The 17,049-nt window shown below is 43.1% G+C and overlaps 1 protein-coding gene across 1 annotated transcript in view; it reads right to left on the bottom strand.

Moving 5' to 3' along the window:
• Window positions 1-17,049, bottom strand: part of USP34 (ubiquitin specific peptidase 34) — a gene marked incomplete in the record, with an annotated part of 5,849,982 nt that overhangs the window by 187,765 nt on the left and 5,645,168 nt on the right. The window contains 1 exon segment of the mRNA XM_044061224.1: window positions 1,060-1,183. Coding sequence (XP_043917159.1) covers window positions 1,060-1,183 — 124 coding nt within the window.

Here is a 17,049-nt window from a genome sequence, read left to right as displayed (position 1 = left end):
TATATGGGTGGTGATCTGGGTCCAGAAAGTACATATTACACAACATGCCTGTCCTGAGAGACCTTTTTTGCCACAAGAACAAAAGTGGAACAGGAGCGCAAATGTCAAAAACAGGTGAAACTTCTTTAAATACAGGCTATGGCAACAAATAATGTTAAAAGAAACATAACAAGTAATCATTAAATATAAAAAATAGAGTGACTGAGCACTGTTCACACACACACTAAGTGGCAAGAAATATATGATGATGGAATTATGATGTCTGGAGTCAAGAGAAGTTTGTTATGTTTTAGACTGCTGAATTAACACCCTTTCATTTCTATTTGTTTCAGATTTGAAGCAAAATACTGTCGTTTAATAACACATCATTCATTTTGCGTGCTTGCAATAGTAAACCTTTCTTGTCATTATACTGCCATAAGAAAGGTGAGCTCTAGCTTAGCTGAGGAATCCTAGAATGGAACAGCAGAGGACTTTTCACTCATATCCTGATCAAATGTTCTCCTTCAATGCAATTTCCGCTTAAGATCATGAATGAAAGTCGAATCAATCAGTGCACCTAACTGGTCATCAGATAAAGAGCTTTCTAATAAATGTTAAAACTTAAACTTTATGACATACTTTACACGATCATTCTCAACTGTTTCAGATATGTTTGAAGACTGAACAAAAAATCCCCATACACACTACAGCTGATCTCAGAGAAAGGTCAAAGACTATGGGTAGTACAGGAGGACACACCAGCTTGCTCTTCGGGGCAAAATATAACTATTCCTTCCTTAATGCTGGAAATTAAGAAAACCAGCAAAGACCTTTTAATAAGTTAAAGAAGTTCATAATCAAGTTTTACTTTTCATACCCTATGACATGGACACAGGTGTTCTTTAAAACTGGCAATTTTGAAAATGTAAAGAAAATGGTTGCTTTCAGATTGCGTAACTTCATATGAAAATGTAACACACTGGCATTCCAGTTGGAGGCAAGAGAGAGAATGTAACAAAAAACAATCCTACTGTTAATAGTATCTGTCACATGATTTTAATAATCACTGGTACTTACTTAGTTTAACCAACGTCTCTGTAAACTTTTCACAGCTGACTGCTACACGGCAAAGCAGACTGATGAACTGGTGGTAATGGAGGAAGTAATCCAGGAGCATACGATCATATGCTTCATCCTTCCCCTGAGAATGTAAAAAGATAATCAAGATTTCAGAGTAGTTGGCTTGTGCTCATTAATAATCATATCATTCTTTCAATACCCATGTCAGTAAAAACTTGCCAACATCCACAAACCTTCCCACAGTATTACACATCTTAGATAAGGGTCTGATGAAGTTCATTTAAGGAAGTGAACGAAAGCGCTAACATTTTAATAAATCTTTGTGAGTTGTACCTTCACTCACCTTTTTTGTTTTATAAGTTGGTTTATTTTTGAAGTTTTCGGCATTTTGGATAAGGACTAACTGCTGAACACTGTAATGTGAATTATCACTGCAAATTTCAAGCTTCCTTGACAATGCGATAACTTATCAGTAGTGAATTACATGCCATAAGAAAAGAGCTGAAATGCCTTTAGAAGGTCACAGCTTTACTAGAGAGAATAAAAGAAAACCCCAAACAGCAGGAATAACCCTACAGTTTGTAATTCAAGTCCAGAAAAATTAAAACTACCCTTTTGTCCTGCTGGAAAAACACTGCACTCAAAGTGACAAATTAGCATTTAAAGGTAGCTTATTGAAGCAGGCATTATCAAATGAAATGACAAGTTTATCAGAATAAAAAAAAATTGGAAAGATTTGACAGTACTACCATACCAAGCAATTGTCAACAGATTCCTCTACAGCAGGTGTAGCACTGGAGTAGTTCTCATACCCACTCATATGGCTTTTCTAAAAAAAAAATTACGTTGTCATGCTTGTTTCAGTATGCATGTCTACCCTTCTCATCCACAAGCATCAAAAGTGGGCCTGTTCAGAAGACACACAAGAGTTCTGCATTAAGTACAGTTGTGTACACTTACCATAAATGTAGATGTTTGAGTGCATTCACTGTTGCAGTCATTACATTTGGGTTATCTGCCTGCAGGTAGCCCTCAGCTGGCCTGAATATCAAAGTCTTGGATTCCTACGTCAGATGCAGTCTCTTCTTCCATGATGTCAGGTCGTCAGGGGTATAAAACATGCAGCCGACGCCATTACATCACTTTTTCTTACCCAGATGTCAGGTGCCCCCATAATGGGAAGAAATTATATGTTAGGTTACACCTTCAACAAAAAGCAAATACACCAGAAAGCTTAAATGCACCAAACAAGAAGGAAGGTAGAGTCAAGAGAAGTCAGAGGGCTGGAGGGAGGGTAACCAGGACTGCAACAGTGAAAACACTCGAACATCTACATTTATGGTACGTGTACACAACTGTGCTATGTTCTTCGTGTTTCACTGTTGCAGTCATTACATTTGGGTTGATTCCCAAAGCTAAGGAAGGGAGGAGGAATTTAGAGAGCTTTAGGACCAGCTATTAAGTCCTGAAAGACTGCAGTGGCAAAACCAGCTTTGGATTTAGAAAAAATAGGCATGTGGTAATGCTTGAAGTTATGTACAGAGCTCCAGGTAGCAGCTTCTAGGATGTTCCTGGTAGGGACTCCTCTGAAGAAGGCTGCAGAGGTAAATGCAGCCCTGGTGAAATGTGATCTTATCCCCTGTGGGGTAGTTTTTCCATGGTGCTTATAGCAGAAATGAATGCAATGGGCTATCCATTTAGATATGGTTTGCTTTGAAATGGACTTCCCCTCTGGCCCTGCAGAAAAGCAGCTATTCAGATTTTCTGAGAGGCTTGTTCCTGTCCAAATAAAATCTAAGTTGTCTGTGCACGTCCAAAGAGTGCAGCATTCGTTCACCTTTGTTTTGTGGGTTTGGGAAAAAAAAGCAGGCAAATAAATGGACTAATTTAGAGCCACACTAGACACCACCTTGGGCATAAAGGAAGGATTGGTCCTGAGGGAAAGATTGTCTGCATGGAAGATAATGAAGGGCTCCAATGCCATGAGGGCCTGTAATTCAGACACTCTTCTTGCTGAAGTGATGGCTAGAAGGAAGGCTGTTTTCCAAGAAAGGAATTTCAGCTCTGCAGTTGCAGCTGGTTCAAATAGAGGGAGAGTGAGTTTTTCCAATACCAAGTTAAGGTCCCAGGCTGGAGTAAGGGCTCACCTGGGGGGGTCTTAAATTTTTGGCCCCTCTGAGGAACTGCTTTAGCAGGGGGTGAGAGAAGAGGGGTGGTTCAGTATTGTAATGTGCTGAAATGGCAGAGGCATTTATTTTAACTGATGAGAAGGATAGGCCCTTGTGGAGCATTTCTGTTAAGTATTGAAGAAAATGAGGTAAGCTGGGTACTATTGCGCCCATCCCCTGAGTTTGGCTCCAGGAACAGTATGTTTTCCACTATTCAGCATAAGATTTTCTAGTGCTAGGCCTCCTTGCTTCTGGAATAACATCTAACACGCACTTGAGTGTGTTCTCATAATAAACACCCTATTCCTACTCTAAAGCCTGGCACTTGCTCACTAAAGCAATTATATAAGTCAGCACTAAAAAATTAAAAGCACTACACCCTCACAAACTCCCCTTGAGTACCTTGTTCCCCATTGGCCCTTTTTTTCAATTATAAAGTAATTCCCGATACTATTCTAGCATGTCCAAAGGTCAGTTGTCAATCTCCTCTCCGGTCCAGCTGGTGAATCTGGGAATCTTGAGACAATGTTACAACTGCCTCATGTACACAGACAACCCTCTCCTCCTCCCAACAAATTCCAACACATGTGAGAGATGCAACCATATAGCCAAACTGGAGGCTAAGCTCTCTCAACTCAGTACTAGCGTAACCAGTCAGGAGGAGAAGGAAACCACACTCACTACAATTCCAGTCTCACATAGACCTACCACGACAGCAAACCAAACACATAAACACACAAAAACATACTCGGAGGCTCTAAATAAAAATCTGCCTAAGCAGCAGAGACCTCCAAAGCAGACACCCAAGCAACCGCTACCACAAAACAAAACACGTGCAACACATAGCTCACAAAGCCAGTGTGCCGAACAGTCACAGCCCTTAAGGCTAAACAACACACCTGATACACTTGTAATAAGTGACTCTATCGTCAGGCACACTGACGTCCCGCTCACTAGGCTGAACAAGGAGAAGGTCACGGTGAGCTGCCTGTCGGGCGCTAGGATCCGCCACATAACACAAGCACTCAGGTCACTCCAAGGCAAGTACAAATATGACTCAGTCATTGTCCATGCTGGTGTGAATGACCTGAGACATACCTCCCTGGACTACATGAAAAGAGACATAGAGGAGCTCTCTGAGCATGTAGCCCAGGCCAGTATGACCCTGACCTTGAGTAGCATCTTACCCTCACCAAGAATGATGCCACAATATGAAGACAAGATGATCAATTTCAACAATTGGCTTAAGTATTGGTGTCATTCAAATGGGATCCAATGCCTGTCAGCCTGGGATGACATGCTCGACAAGCCACGATGCTTCGCTAGGGACGGCTTGCACCTGTCACCCCTGGGCTTTCGGATATTGGCAAAGGCTCTTGCCACCCCCATAGTGCCTTTTTTAGGCAAGGCTCAAAAGACAAACCCACCTCCATAGGTATCACAAGGGATAAGAAACTAAGAGTAATGCTACTCAACGCCAGAAGTCTAAACCTCAAGATGCACGCACTCGAAACTCTCCTTAGCATGGAGAACATCGATATCTGTGCAGTAACAGAAACCTGGTTCAAGGCTCTCAAGAGCACCCCAGCACTACCAGGTTATACCCCAAAACTTGGACCGAACCACAAAAGGAGGGGGAGTATCAATATTCGTTAAAGATACCCACACCTCCAGGTTGGTGACACAGCACGAAGCATCAGAGACTATCCATGTGCAACTAACAGTGGGTAAAACTGCCTTCCAGTTTATAGCCTGCTACAGACCACCCTCCCAAACCCAGGAACCCCACTCGGCCTTCCTGAGAACACTGGAAAATATGAAGGTCTCTCCAAACACCATTATATTGGGCAACTTCAACTACCCAAACATAAACTGGGAGCATTACTCTAGCTCCAACACCCTAGCCCAAAGGTTCCTAGAATTTATAAACTCAAATGCTATGGAACAACTTGTTACCACTCCCACAAGAGGGGAAAACATACTGGACCTGATCACCACCAACATGGGGGCTCTATGCTCCAGGCCAGAAGTGTATCCCTCACTGGTAAGATCAGACCATAAACTAATCTCACTGGATATTCACATCCCGACCCCACCCCCTGCCCAGAAAACTACAGTGAAAAACTTCTCTAAAGCAAATTTCACACTCCTCAAAACCGAGGTGGAATCCTTCAAAGCCCCCGGGCCTGTGGAAAATACGGCCCAGACCGCAGAATCTTTTATAAGCGCATTCTATGAACACCTTCAGGAATGCATGGATCATGCAATCCCAAATAAAACCAAGACCCAATCCTCCAAAGTTAGGCGTCCTGTCTGGTGGACCCCAGCCATAAAGAAACTATACAATAGAAGGAGGAAGCTACTACATGATAGAGCAAAATCCCAAACAGGGAAGGCATCACTGATCAGTATTAGCAAAAAACTACGGGCACTCATAAAATCGTCTAAGGCCAGCTTCGAGAGAAAATTTGCACAGGACACTAAGGATAATCACAAGGCTTTCTTTAGTTATGTTAGGAACCTGGGTGGGAATTCCCAGATATGCTCAGAATTAGTCCAAAATGACAAAAAATACACCGAACCCACAGACATTGCCAACATCCTAGCTGACAGGTTCAGCGCAAACTTCTCCCCCCCATCCCCACCAAAAGGGCAAATATCTATCCCAGCAGAGTGCTGCCCCCCTGACATCTCAGATGTTCAGGTAAAGCCGCCCTCTCCAAAGCAAAAAACACAGCATCAATGGGACCAGACGGTGTCCCGGGCTGCGTCCTACATGAACTCCAAGAAGAGCTAAACCCAAACATAAAACTACCGTTCAATCTCAGTCTTATTACAGGACATGTACCCAAAGAGTGGCGTACAGCAACAGTGGTCCCCCTCCACAAAGGTGGTACCTCAACGGATCCTGGAAACTATCGCCCCATAAGCCTGACTAGCTTGGTCTGCAAAGCTATGGAAAGGATCATCATGGACCTCATAAATAAAGTTGGGGACCTACAGACACTGGATCCTACCCAGTTCGGCTTTGTTAAGGGCAGATCCTGCCTCTTAAACCTGGTCGATTTCTTTGAAACAGTCACCAAGGCCACTGACGAGGGGAAGGTGGTCCACACAGCCTACCTGGACCTCGCAAAATCCTTCGATACAATACCCCACTCGGGCATTATAGATAAGCTTACCAGCTTAAATATAAACCCCTATGTCACTAGATGGGTTGCAATTTGGCTCAAGGACAGAACCCACATGATTAGAATTGCTGGAGCCATGTCAGACTCCAAACCAGTTACAAGTGGCGTCCCACAAGGCTCACTCCTGGGACCTCTTTTGTTCAGTATATATTTCTCGGAGGTACAGGCCAACACGGAAGGACTGTGGCTGACCAAGTTCGCAGATGACTGCAAACTAGGCACCATAATCGACTCTCCAGCCGACACAAGCATCCTACAAAAGGGCCTCATAGAAACATACAACTGGTGCCAGACCCATGGCCTCAAGCTAAATGCCAAAAAGTGTATAGTCATCCCCTTTGGCAAAAACAAAGTGCCCACAAATTACCACATAGGTGGTAATCCATTAAGTACGGAAGAAGTAATTAGGGACCTGGGGACCCAAGTTGATAGCAATCTCTCATTTGAAAACCACGTGGCCAAAGTGGTTAGAAAAACATTTTATATAGCCCACCTAATCATGAAGGGATTCACATCTAGATCAGGGGAGGTCATCGTGCCTCTTTACTCATCCCTCATCAGGCCCATAATTGAGTACAATGCCCCTTTTGGGGTGTACCTTACCAGACACCTGCAGCAACTGGAACGACCCCAAAAGTACCTCACCAAGAGGATCAAAGGGCTCAAACAGATGCCATATGCTGCCCGGTTAAAGAAACTCCAGCTCTACTCAGTGGCATGTCCAACCTGGAATTAATGGACATGCTGCACCTCAGAAAATCCAAATCCCATTGAGCTACGCGCTCGAGAGACTTGAACCTCAGCACTGAAACAAATAGGACATGCTGGAGGGACAGATTCATAACCCAGAGGCTCCCTTCGCTCTGGAATAAAATCCCAGTCCAGGTTAGGCAGAGTCCCTCATTGACTCTCTTCAAGAGGAATCTTGATGAGTGGATGGGAAATCATAGCTTTACCCCAGGTATCATTTCTGTGTCACTGTTAGAGGCACAGTATACTAACCTCGAAAAAGGGCATAGCAAAATTAATTTAAAATGGGTGGCGAAAGCCAAACACACTATGGCTAGGCTTTAAATGCCCTAGGGCAGATAGCCTAGCATGAACCTATGAACCTATGAACACCTGCTTACTGAGGGATGCTATTGGAGAGCTCAAGGGATTAGCCAGGCTGCAAGGTTCAGGGTTTGAAGCTGAAGGTGCAGAATCTGGCCCGCCTGCTGGGACAGCAGGGAAGGTGTCTGAGGTAGGTACCATGGCTCCAGCAGTATCATACTGCGCAAGAGGGAGTACCAATGCTAGCATGACCAGTCTGGTGCGATCAGTATTGTCCTTGGTTTGTCCTGTTTGATCTTTAGCAGAACCTTCAAGAGGAGAGGCAGAGGGGGAAAGGCAAAAACCGAGAGGCTTTCCCAGGTAAAGGACAGGGCATCCACTTTCCAAGCTTGACTGTGGGGAGTCCTTGTGCAGAATTTGTCCAATTGGTAGTTCTGGGGGGACGCAAACAGGTCTATTTCTGGAGTCCCCCATTTGTTCCTCAAGAGGTTGAATATTTTTGTTTCCAGTTTCCATTCGTGTGGGTCCATGAGATTTCTACTTAGGTTGTCTGCCAGGGAATTTAGCTTGCCCGGCAGGAATTGCTTGTAGGTTCACTTGGTAGCCCAAGGCTGTGTTCCACATAGCCATGGCTAGTCTGCAGAGAGGGTATGAGTGGGTTCCCCCCTGCTTGTTTATGTACCACAAAACTGTGGTGTTGTCTGTCTTTACCAATAATTGTCCTGGAAGGATGTGGTCCTTGAAGGCTGTCAGGGAATTCTGTACAGCTAACATTTCTTTTTGGTTGATATGCAGGTGCATCTAACTCGGGTTCCATTTGCCCGGAATGCACTGCCCTGCCAAGTGAGCTCCCCATGCATAGTCTGATGCATCTGTTGTTAGGGTTTGGGTGGCAGGGGGTAGATTGTAAGGGAGCCCCTTGCTGAGGTGGCAGGCCTCTGCCCACCAAAGGAACTCTGTCTTTATACAAGGAATGATAGGAAATCATTGTTTCCAGGTCCTGAGAATATTGGCACCATAGGCTTTTTAGATACAATTGTAGTTTCCTCATATGCAGTCTTGCATATGGAATTAGAATGCAAGGGGCCATGAACCCCATGGCTTGAAGAATTTTCCTTGCAGATAGCTGGGTCTTTGTGGACAGTAGTTTGAAGTAGGCTGTCAAATAAACTTGTTTCTCTGGCATGAGGAAAGCCATCTGGGAAGTTGTGTTCAAGCTTGCTCCCACGAATACAATTTGTTGGCAGGGTACTAGGTGAGATTTCTTTTTGTTTATGGTGTACCCCAGCGAGGTTAGAAGTTTCTTTACAAATGCCAGATGTTTTAATAGCAAGTCCTGGCTTTCTGCCTGAATCAGACAATCATCAATTTATGGGTATAGCTGAATATTTCTCTGCCTGCAAAATGCAATGGCTGGAGCTAGACACTTTGTGAATACCCTTGGCGCAGTAGATAAGCCAAAGGGAAGTGCAGAGAACTGATAGTGCATGGAGCCTGCTCTGAAGCGTAGGTATTTCCTGCAAGATTGCCTTACTGGAATGTGCAGGCAAGCTTCCTTTAAGTCTAAGTTTGCCAACCAAGCATCTTTGCCCAGCATAGGGAGCAGCTGTTGAAGTGTTAGCATTTTGAATTTTGGGATTACCAAAAAGGTGTTTAGAATAGAGAGGACCAGGGCAGGACACCAGGAGCAGTCTTTTCTGGGTACCAGGAAATGTCTTGAGTAAAAACTTTGTCCTCTTTCTTCTGCTGGGACAGGTTGAATAGCCCTGATACTTAGAAGAGAGAGAACCTGCTGTTGAGCCTCTGCCCACTGATTTGGGGGTAGGTCTGGCCAACCGTTTGGGTTTGGTAAGGTGTGGAAGTGGAATCTGTATCCTTGGAAAACTATATTTAAAACCCGTTTGTCCTGGGTAATGAGTTCCCAGTTTTTTGCATGCAGGACGAGCTTTCTTCCTAAGGGAGCAGGCAGCTGAGCAGGGCTTGGAAGGGTTATGGCTAAGTCATTGTGACATTTTTTCCATAGGGGGGTGTCTTACTACTTCCAGCTTTGGAAGTGCGAGCCCGCCACTGCTTAGGCCTGTGTGTAGTCTGAGACTGTAGCCTAGGTGGTCTGCTGTTCCTGGGTTTGGACTGAGAAGGCCTGGAAGAGATTGGAAAGGACCAATTCTTAGGTGGCCAATGCCTACTAAATCTGGAAGGCTGTACTTGCAAGAAATCGTTAACAGTTTGCATAGATTTAGCTTTTTCCTCCATCTTTTTAAGGACGACTTCTGCTTTGTTGCCAAACAGGTGGTCTTGGTTTAAGGGAGCATCCAGTCAATTAGCTTTAACATGATCTGGCAGGTTTTGCTCCTTAAGCCAAGCATGCCTTCTAAGTACAGACCCAGTGACAGCAGCCCTGCAAGATGCTTCTAAAGAGTCAAAACCACATTGCAAAGTATGTTTACCAATTTGTTCAGCAGAATGCATTAAATCCTGTAATTCTTTATGTTCAGCACAGTCAGGAATCAACATCATTTTCTGTTTAAGTAGTCCCAAAATATGCTGCTGATACTTTAACATATGAAACTGGCAATTTAAGGCCCTAATGTCCAAAGTAGCAGAAGTGTATACCTTCTTACCCCATCTGTCCAAGGCCCTGGAATCTCTATCAGAGGGGGGTAGGGTTTTTGGCAGCACTAGCCTTAATGCCCTTTGGTCCTTGGGAAATGGTCTCTGGATCCGCAGTAGGATTTTTGAAGAGGAACTTGTGAGAGTCAGGTACTCTGTAATACCTGTCAGGTTTTCTGGGAGCTGGAGGTCAAGTGTCTGGGGCCAGGCTAGGTTCCAAGAAGGCATCATCTACAATGTCCTGAACAGGAGGGATAGCTGAAGGCCTGTGTTGAGGGAGGAGTAAGAATTCCCTAAGCCTCTTTTTGGAGTCAGAGTAATTCTGGCTTTCCCAGCGAAAATGCTCCCTAAGAGTGTGCAAGGTTTCACCAAAAGAAAAACCTTCTGGAGGGGAAGCAGAGGGAATGGAATACTCTGCATCAGAATCCTCATAGGTAGATAAGGGCAAATCCTGATAATCAGAAGAAACAGAAATTTCAGAATCCTGATCAGAAGAATCAGAAGGAAAATCAGTTCTAGGTCTCTTAGAGGGGGAAGGCTGGCTTCCCCTAATTAAAGTAATAAGGTCTTCAGCCATTCTAAGCATTTGTTTTTTAGGCATATGGGCCTCACCATGCGGTTTGGATGTCGGTTTTCTAGGCGTGGGTCGAGTTTTAGGCCTTGATGAAGAAGATGGCATCGGATTAAAATGCAAATCTGTAGGCCTGAATACACCCTCAGAATCCGGTGCCTGCACAGCAGCTATGGACCCATCCAAGGTAGAGACATCCGCAGATTCCATAGTCGAAGAAGCATCTCGTGGCATACCAGACTCTGAATTGTTCTCAGTAGAGGCCTGCGAATTCGAAGTAGTGGGTATCAGTAGCTGGGAAAGTGCCTTACTGAGTACCGGTGAACTGGCAACTAGCTTAACAGAAGTGTCGTCAGCAGTTTTGGACCCATGTGGTCTGTCTCTGTCTTTATCCTTACATTTTTCGGAATATAGGTAGTCGGATGGCTTACCGAAGCCATTTCTGGATAGTTAAACAGAGTACCAAAATAATTTGCTGTGAAAATAGACCGACGACGAATAGTTCAGGAGTTGAATAAAGCACAAAACTGACAGAGAGGGACATCGTGGTCTGGGCCTAAGCAAGGAATGCAGTACGAATGAAAATCTTTACGAGGTATTTGCTTTCCACAGGTACGACAATTGTTAACTTTTACTGACATCGGTTAAGAGCAAGAAAAAGGATCCCAACGGGGTACTTAGCTTTTTTTGAAGACTTCGATTCTGAAACTCGAAAACGAAAATTTCAGGAGTCGGCCGACTGGCACTTGTGAACTGCTTCTGCTTCGGGCACTGTGCGGCAAGAAAGACTGATGTAATGGTGTCAGCTACATGTTTTATACCCCTGACGTCATGGAAGAAGAGATAGCATCTGACGCAGGAATCCAAGACTTTGATATTCAGGCAAGCTGAAGGCTACCTGCAGGCAGATAACCCAAATGTAATGACTGCAACAGTGAAACACGAAGAACATCCAGTAGCTAGTGAAAGACAAGAACCAAATGTCATCTGTCTTCTCATAAATTGCAGCTGCCTCTTCCCTGAAGATGACTAACTCCCTTGCTAATTTACAGAGAACATATCGATAATGTCTAGAAACAAATATGAATTTGTTAGGAAAATGCATAATAGCAATGTGCATGCTTAGTACATTAAAGGGTTAATACATTTATTCTGTTCATACTGCATGAATCTGCACAGTTATAAGAAACTTAATAAAAGACACTTTATTCTGCTTATGCAATGAAAATATGTGCAGCTACCAGAAACTTCATAAGAGACATTCTATTTCTGCTTATGCCATGAGAAAATGTGCAGCTGCTAGAAGTCTTGATAAAGAAAACAATAGATGGTTGAAAGCTTAAACTATAGTCAGCACTACTTGTACCAAAGCTAGAAATGTACCTTGAATCTAGACAAAATGTATTGCATGTATTAGAACTGTACAATGGAAGAATTGAAGAGACAAGGTGGGCTAAAATAAGCCCAAGGCCAGGTTGTTTTTCTCAAATGTTTTTGCAAGACAGCAATAATCTGACCATGTCAGCAATAAGCCTGGTAACATTTTCTGTGTAACATACAGAAAGCTGTGTCCAAGTACGTCAGCAGTAGATTAGTAACATTTTCTATGTGACATGAAGAGAACTCTATAAGAATAACATACTGACCACCAGAAAGTCAGACAAACCTTGTACCTACATGCTTTGTCTCCTTGCTGCAAGTAATAAAGGGTGCCTTGCTTGAACCTAACGTGTAATATCTTTGAAGTATTTCCTTTTACAGAATGGTCCTTCGGACCGGAACCCTCTCTTCGCCTCAGATCAGACGGCCAGGTGGCTGAAACCATACGGGGAAGAAACCAAATAGGTTCTTCTTATATGGAAAGTCCTCCGACTGAATCGTCGTCAAAAGAGGCCAGCCACTTTCTGATCTGTGACTGAAGGATGGGTCTCCACGAATCGGTGATCAATCATGTGGGCTCAGGTAAGGTAAATTTACTTTTTTCTGTTTCAGATCAGGGACTAGATGTGTATTGTTTTTTAACAGATTGTATTTTTCTTACAGTCAGGGATGAAAAAAAAGAGTACTGTCTTGTCATAGATCAGGAGAAATAAAAGTAGGCAGTCATGCTGAAGAGACTATAACAAAATCCGTAGTACATGTTAAAATTAAGAGAAGTTATGTAACAATCAAAGGTAAAATAAAATGGGTAATAATTGCACAAAAACACCCCAGAACCTGCTGTTAACGGAAGACGCAAAATATATGCAGTCGCAATGCGCCGATAATATTACATATTTTTCAAAATGGGTTAATAAATATGTATTCGACAGAAAATTAAAAAAATCCTCGCTTATCAAACTTATCAAAAACTCAAAAACGATTCCAAGGGTCAGGTAAAAAAGCAAAGGCGGTTAGGAATTCCTCAAGCACACAGGTGGCTGGAGGAAGTAAACCATAGGGACCAAAGGAACAAAGATTCAAAAGCAATGTTTTTAGATAAGGAAGATAACAACTTAGTAATAGCATCAGCACCTCCGCCTCCCTTACCAGAATATGAAGCGAGTGAACAGGTTAGTCCACCCCCACTATATCCTGTGGTCACTGAAGATAGAGGTATTATAAAACTAAAACTAACTAAAATCAGAGATCCCATTGGGACCAGGTCCCGAACAAAGGCAAGTAATTCAGAAGAAGGTATTGAGTTATGGCAAATAGTTAAGAATTCATGATCTATAGGAGAAGAAGAAGAAATATGCCCGCTTATAAAAGTACCTAATCCTCAGGCAGGTCAGGACAATCAGGACCCAACTATCTTAGTATATAGACCTTGGACTCCGGAAGATATCCGGAAAGCCACTGAGGGAATTCCCCATCCAAAGATTAATTTTAAAAAATTCTCAGAAGACTTACAAGGAATGAGGTTAAGTTATAACTTAAATGGAGAAGTAGTAGAAAAAGTAGTTAGACAAATTGTAGGGCCAGATTGGTACATGATTTGTGGCAACTCGAACCCTTGTGATGCTGCACAAAGACCCCTCCCACATAGCAGCGCAAAATTAGACACAAGAGTAAAAGGTCTTACAGACCGCATCTCTGAAAAATGGAAACCTAGGGCAGACTGGACTTGCATTAATCAATGCATCCAACAAAAAAGTGAAACAATTGACCGGTACTATGCCAGATTGTTAAAATGTTTTAATAACCACTGTGAAATGCAGGTTCCTGAAGATCAAACGCAAGATTCCCCATATGGACAGCAGTTAAAGAATGCATTTTTGAAAAGCAGTAGTGCGCCTATAAGCATTTGTATTACAAAACACATGGTAGACCATCGTACCAGCAGGTTACAATCATTACTTGAATATGCTAGACATGCCAAAAGGCATTTTAATAGCAAAAAGAAAAAAAAGCTCAAGTATTTTCTGTAGAAGACGGAGTAGAAGTTTATGTAGTGCAGTCTGGGAAAAAGGGCAAGAAAAACGCATAGGGAAACAAGCAGTCTGATCAGAGGACTTTGAAGGGCGTAAGAAAAGGGGAGAATGTTTTAAATGTGGTAAAAAGGGACATTTGGCAAGGGATTGCAGAAAAAATAAGAAGGCAACAACGGAAGACAAGGAGGATGAGGACTGACTATATGATAGTCAAGAATCACCAGAAGGGGCTAGTAAAGAAAGGACAAATGAGAATGTGAAAGAGGGAGTAGAGGAAGTGCAGGAAGTTAGTGACAATGAAGAAAACGAAATATTAGCTCTAGCTTTGTTGAGCCTGGAGCTCTATTTAACAGACACAAATCCAGAAGTTACACTCTTGGTAGAAGGAAGGAAGGTCAAATTTTTGTGTAATTCAGGGGCATCACGGACCCTGATATACCCCTCCAAACTACCAGAAAACACAGAGTCACCTGATTACATACTGGTCAAAGCAGCTAATGGACAGCTGTATTGGGAGTCTCTCTCCCATAACATTGCAATAACTGATCCAGTTTCAGGATTAACACAGAAAAGCAAAATTGTAATTTCTGCAAAATGCCCAGTAAATCTCTTGGGCAGAGACCTCATGCAGATATTTGGTATAGCAGTAGTCCCAACCATGCAGGATATGGAAGCACAGCGGCAAAATAATACCTTTGTGGTGCAATCGGAGGGTGAAATATTTTACTGGTACAGCCAGGACTTGGTTACGACTGGTCCAGGGACTGTGACCGAGGAACTAATGAGCATAGCCATCAGTAAGTTTCCCTCCCTTGACATTGACAAGCACCACCTGTTGCACTGTACCCTGTATTTTTGTAACACATCAGGACCTGATAAGGAATATGAGAAAGAATTATTTAAAAATCATACAAATAGACTGATGCTGAGTAACCTGTACTGGGACACAGAAGGGAACAGTGTAGCCAGCTGTTCACTGCCCCAGGAGTTTTTTTGCACTTTATAAATCTAATCGATTACCACATGTTAGTTTAACTAAAAACAAAAATATAAAATGGGCAGACCTAGGAGAAAAAGCCACGAGATGGGAAAAACAGACAGAACTAGAACTGTCAGGACAGGGGATACAAGTACAAAAACTGAATTGGATATCTCAGACCAACCCAGCTGTGCACTTACAATCTAGAAAAGACAGCTGATGGACACTCCTATTAAAGGAGGAAAAAAATGCCTTGCGAGGTATACCAGAGACTCTCTGGTCAACAGGGAAATCAGATGTAGGACTCATTCGTACAGAGGGGCCAGTCACCATCACGCCAAAGTCAGCATTCAGACCACAAAAAAGACAGTATCCCTTAAGAAAAGATGCAGAGGCAGGGATAAAGCCTATTATAGCATCCTTACTTAAAGGAGGGATACTAATAGAATCTCCCAATTCACTGTGTAACACACCCTTATTTCCAGTTAAAAAAGCCAATGGAGAATGGCGTATGGTCCAGGATTTGCAAGCTGTAAATGACGCGGTAATATCAAGGGCACCCATAGTGCCAGAGCCACACACCCTGTTGAATGACTTAAAACCTCAACAAAAGTATTTTTCTGTGGTAGACATTAGCAAAGCATTCTTTTTGATACCGATACACCCTGATAGCCAGTACTGGTTTGCATTTACATTTCAGGGAAAAAGATATACATACACACGCCTACCACAGAGATATTGTAAAAGTCCAACGATATTCTCACAAGAAATGGCAAGCAACTTGGCGTGATTCTACCCACCAAGAGGTAGCCAGGTTTTACTTTATGTTGATGACATTCTGCTGGCGGCCCCACCCAGCAAGATTGTAAGGAAGATACCATAGCACTTCTACGATTTTTAGCTGCTGAGGGACATAAGGTAAACAAAGACAAACTGCAGCTCTGGAAAAAAACAGGTTAAATACCTAGGATATGTAATATCAAGAAAGGTAAAACGTTAGATGAGGACAGAAAAGTAGCAATTTTACAAGCACCAAAACCCACTGCCAAGAAGGAAATAATGTCCTTCCTGGGTACAACTAATTGTTGCCGAAGCTGGATTCCAAACTACGCTTTGGAATCTGCACCCTTAACTGACCTTATATACAAGATGCCTATGGCAGTGCAGGATTTGTTACAATGGACACCAGAGGCAGAGTCTGCCTTTTGTAAACTAAAGCAGTTAATAGCATCCTCACTAGTTCTGGGATTGCCAAACTATCATAAATGTTTTTTCCAGACTGTAGATTGCAAGCAGGGTTACATGACATCAGTATTAACACAACAGCATGGGGATAAGCAACGCCCCATCGCTTACTATTCATCACAACTGGACCCAGTGGCACGATCCTTACCCCACTGCGTACAAGCAGTAGTTGCAGCTGCAATGGCAGTGCAGGCTTCAGCCTCAGTAGTCTTGTTCCACCTTCTCACTTTGAGAGTGCCCCATGCAGTCGCGATCATTTTACTGTAAGAAAAAGTGGTATATCTCTACCCTGCTAGGCATCTTTCTTGCATGACTATATTGTTGAGCCAACCTCATATGACAATTGATCAATGTACAACTTTGAACCCTTCTACGCTGCTCCCAACCCCTGCAGATGGCACACCCCACCACTGCCTGCAGGTAATTGAGCAAAAGACCCTACCTAGAAAAGATCTCACGGACATACCCTTGGACAATGCCGAGGTGATATATTACGTGGATGGCTCGTGCAAAAGGGGTCCTGCAGGAAAAAACCTAGGAGGATATGCAGTAGTCTCTGCTACTGAGATTGTAGAAGCAAAATCTTTACCACACTATTTATCTGCACAGGCAGCAAAATTGATTGCCCTGACACGGGCATGTACCCTAGCAAAGGGTAAATGTGTAAATATTTTTACTGACAGCCAGTACGCTTTTTCCACTGTACATGTGTTTGCACAACAGTGGAAAAACCGGGGAATAATAACATCTACTGGCA

This window comes from Protopterus annectens, chromosome 1.part0 (genome assembly GCF_019279795.1).
Source record: "Protopterus annectens isolate FY-2018-M chromosome 1.part0, PAN1.0, whole genome shotgun sequence".
In the NCBI taxonomy this organism is placed as follows: Eukaryota; Metazoa; Chordata; order Ceratodontiformes; family Protopteridae; genus Protopterus; species Protopterus annectens.
The sequence above is the reverse complement of the archived record's forward strand: the minus strand, read 5'-3'. Positions and strand labels throughout refer to the sequence as shown.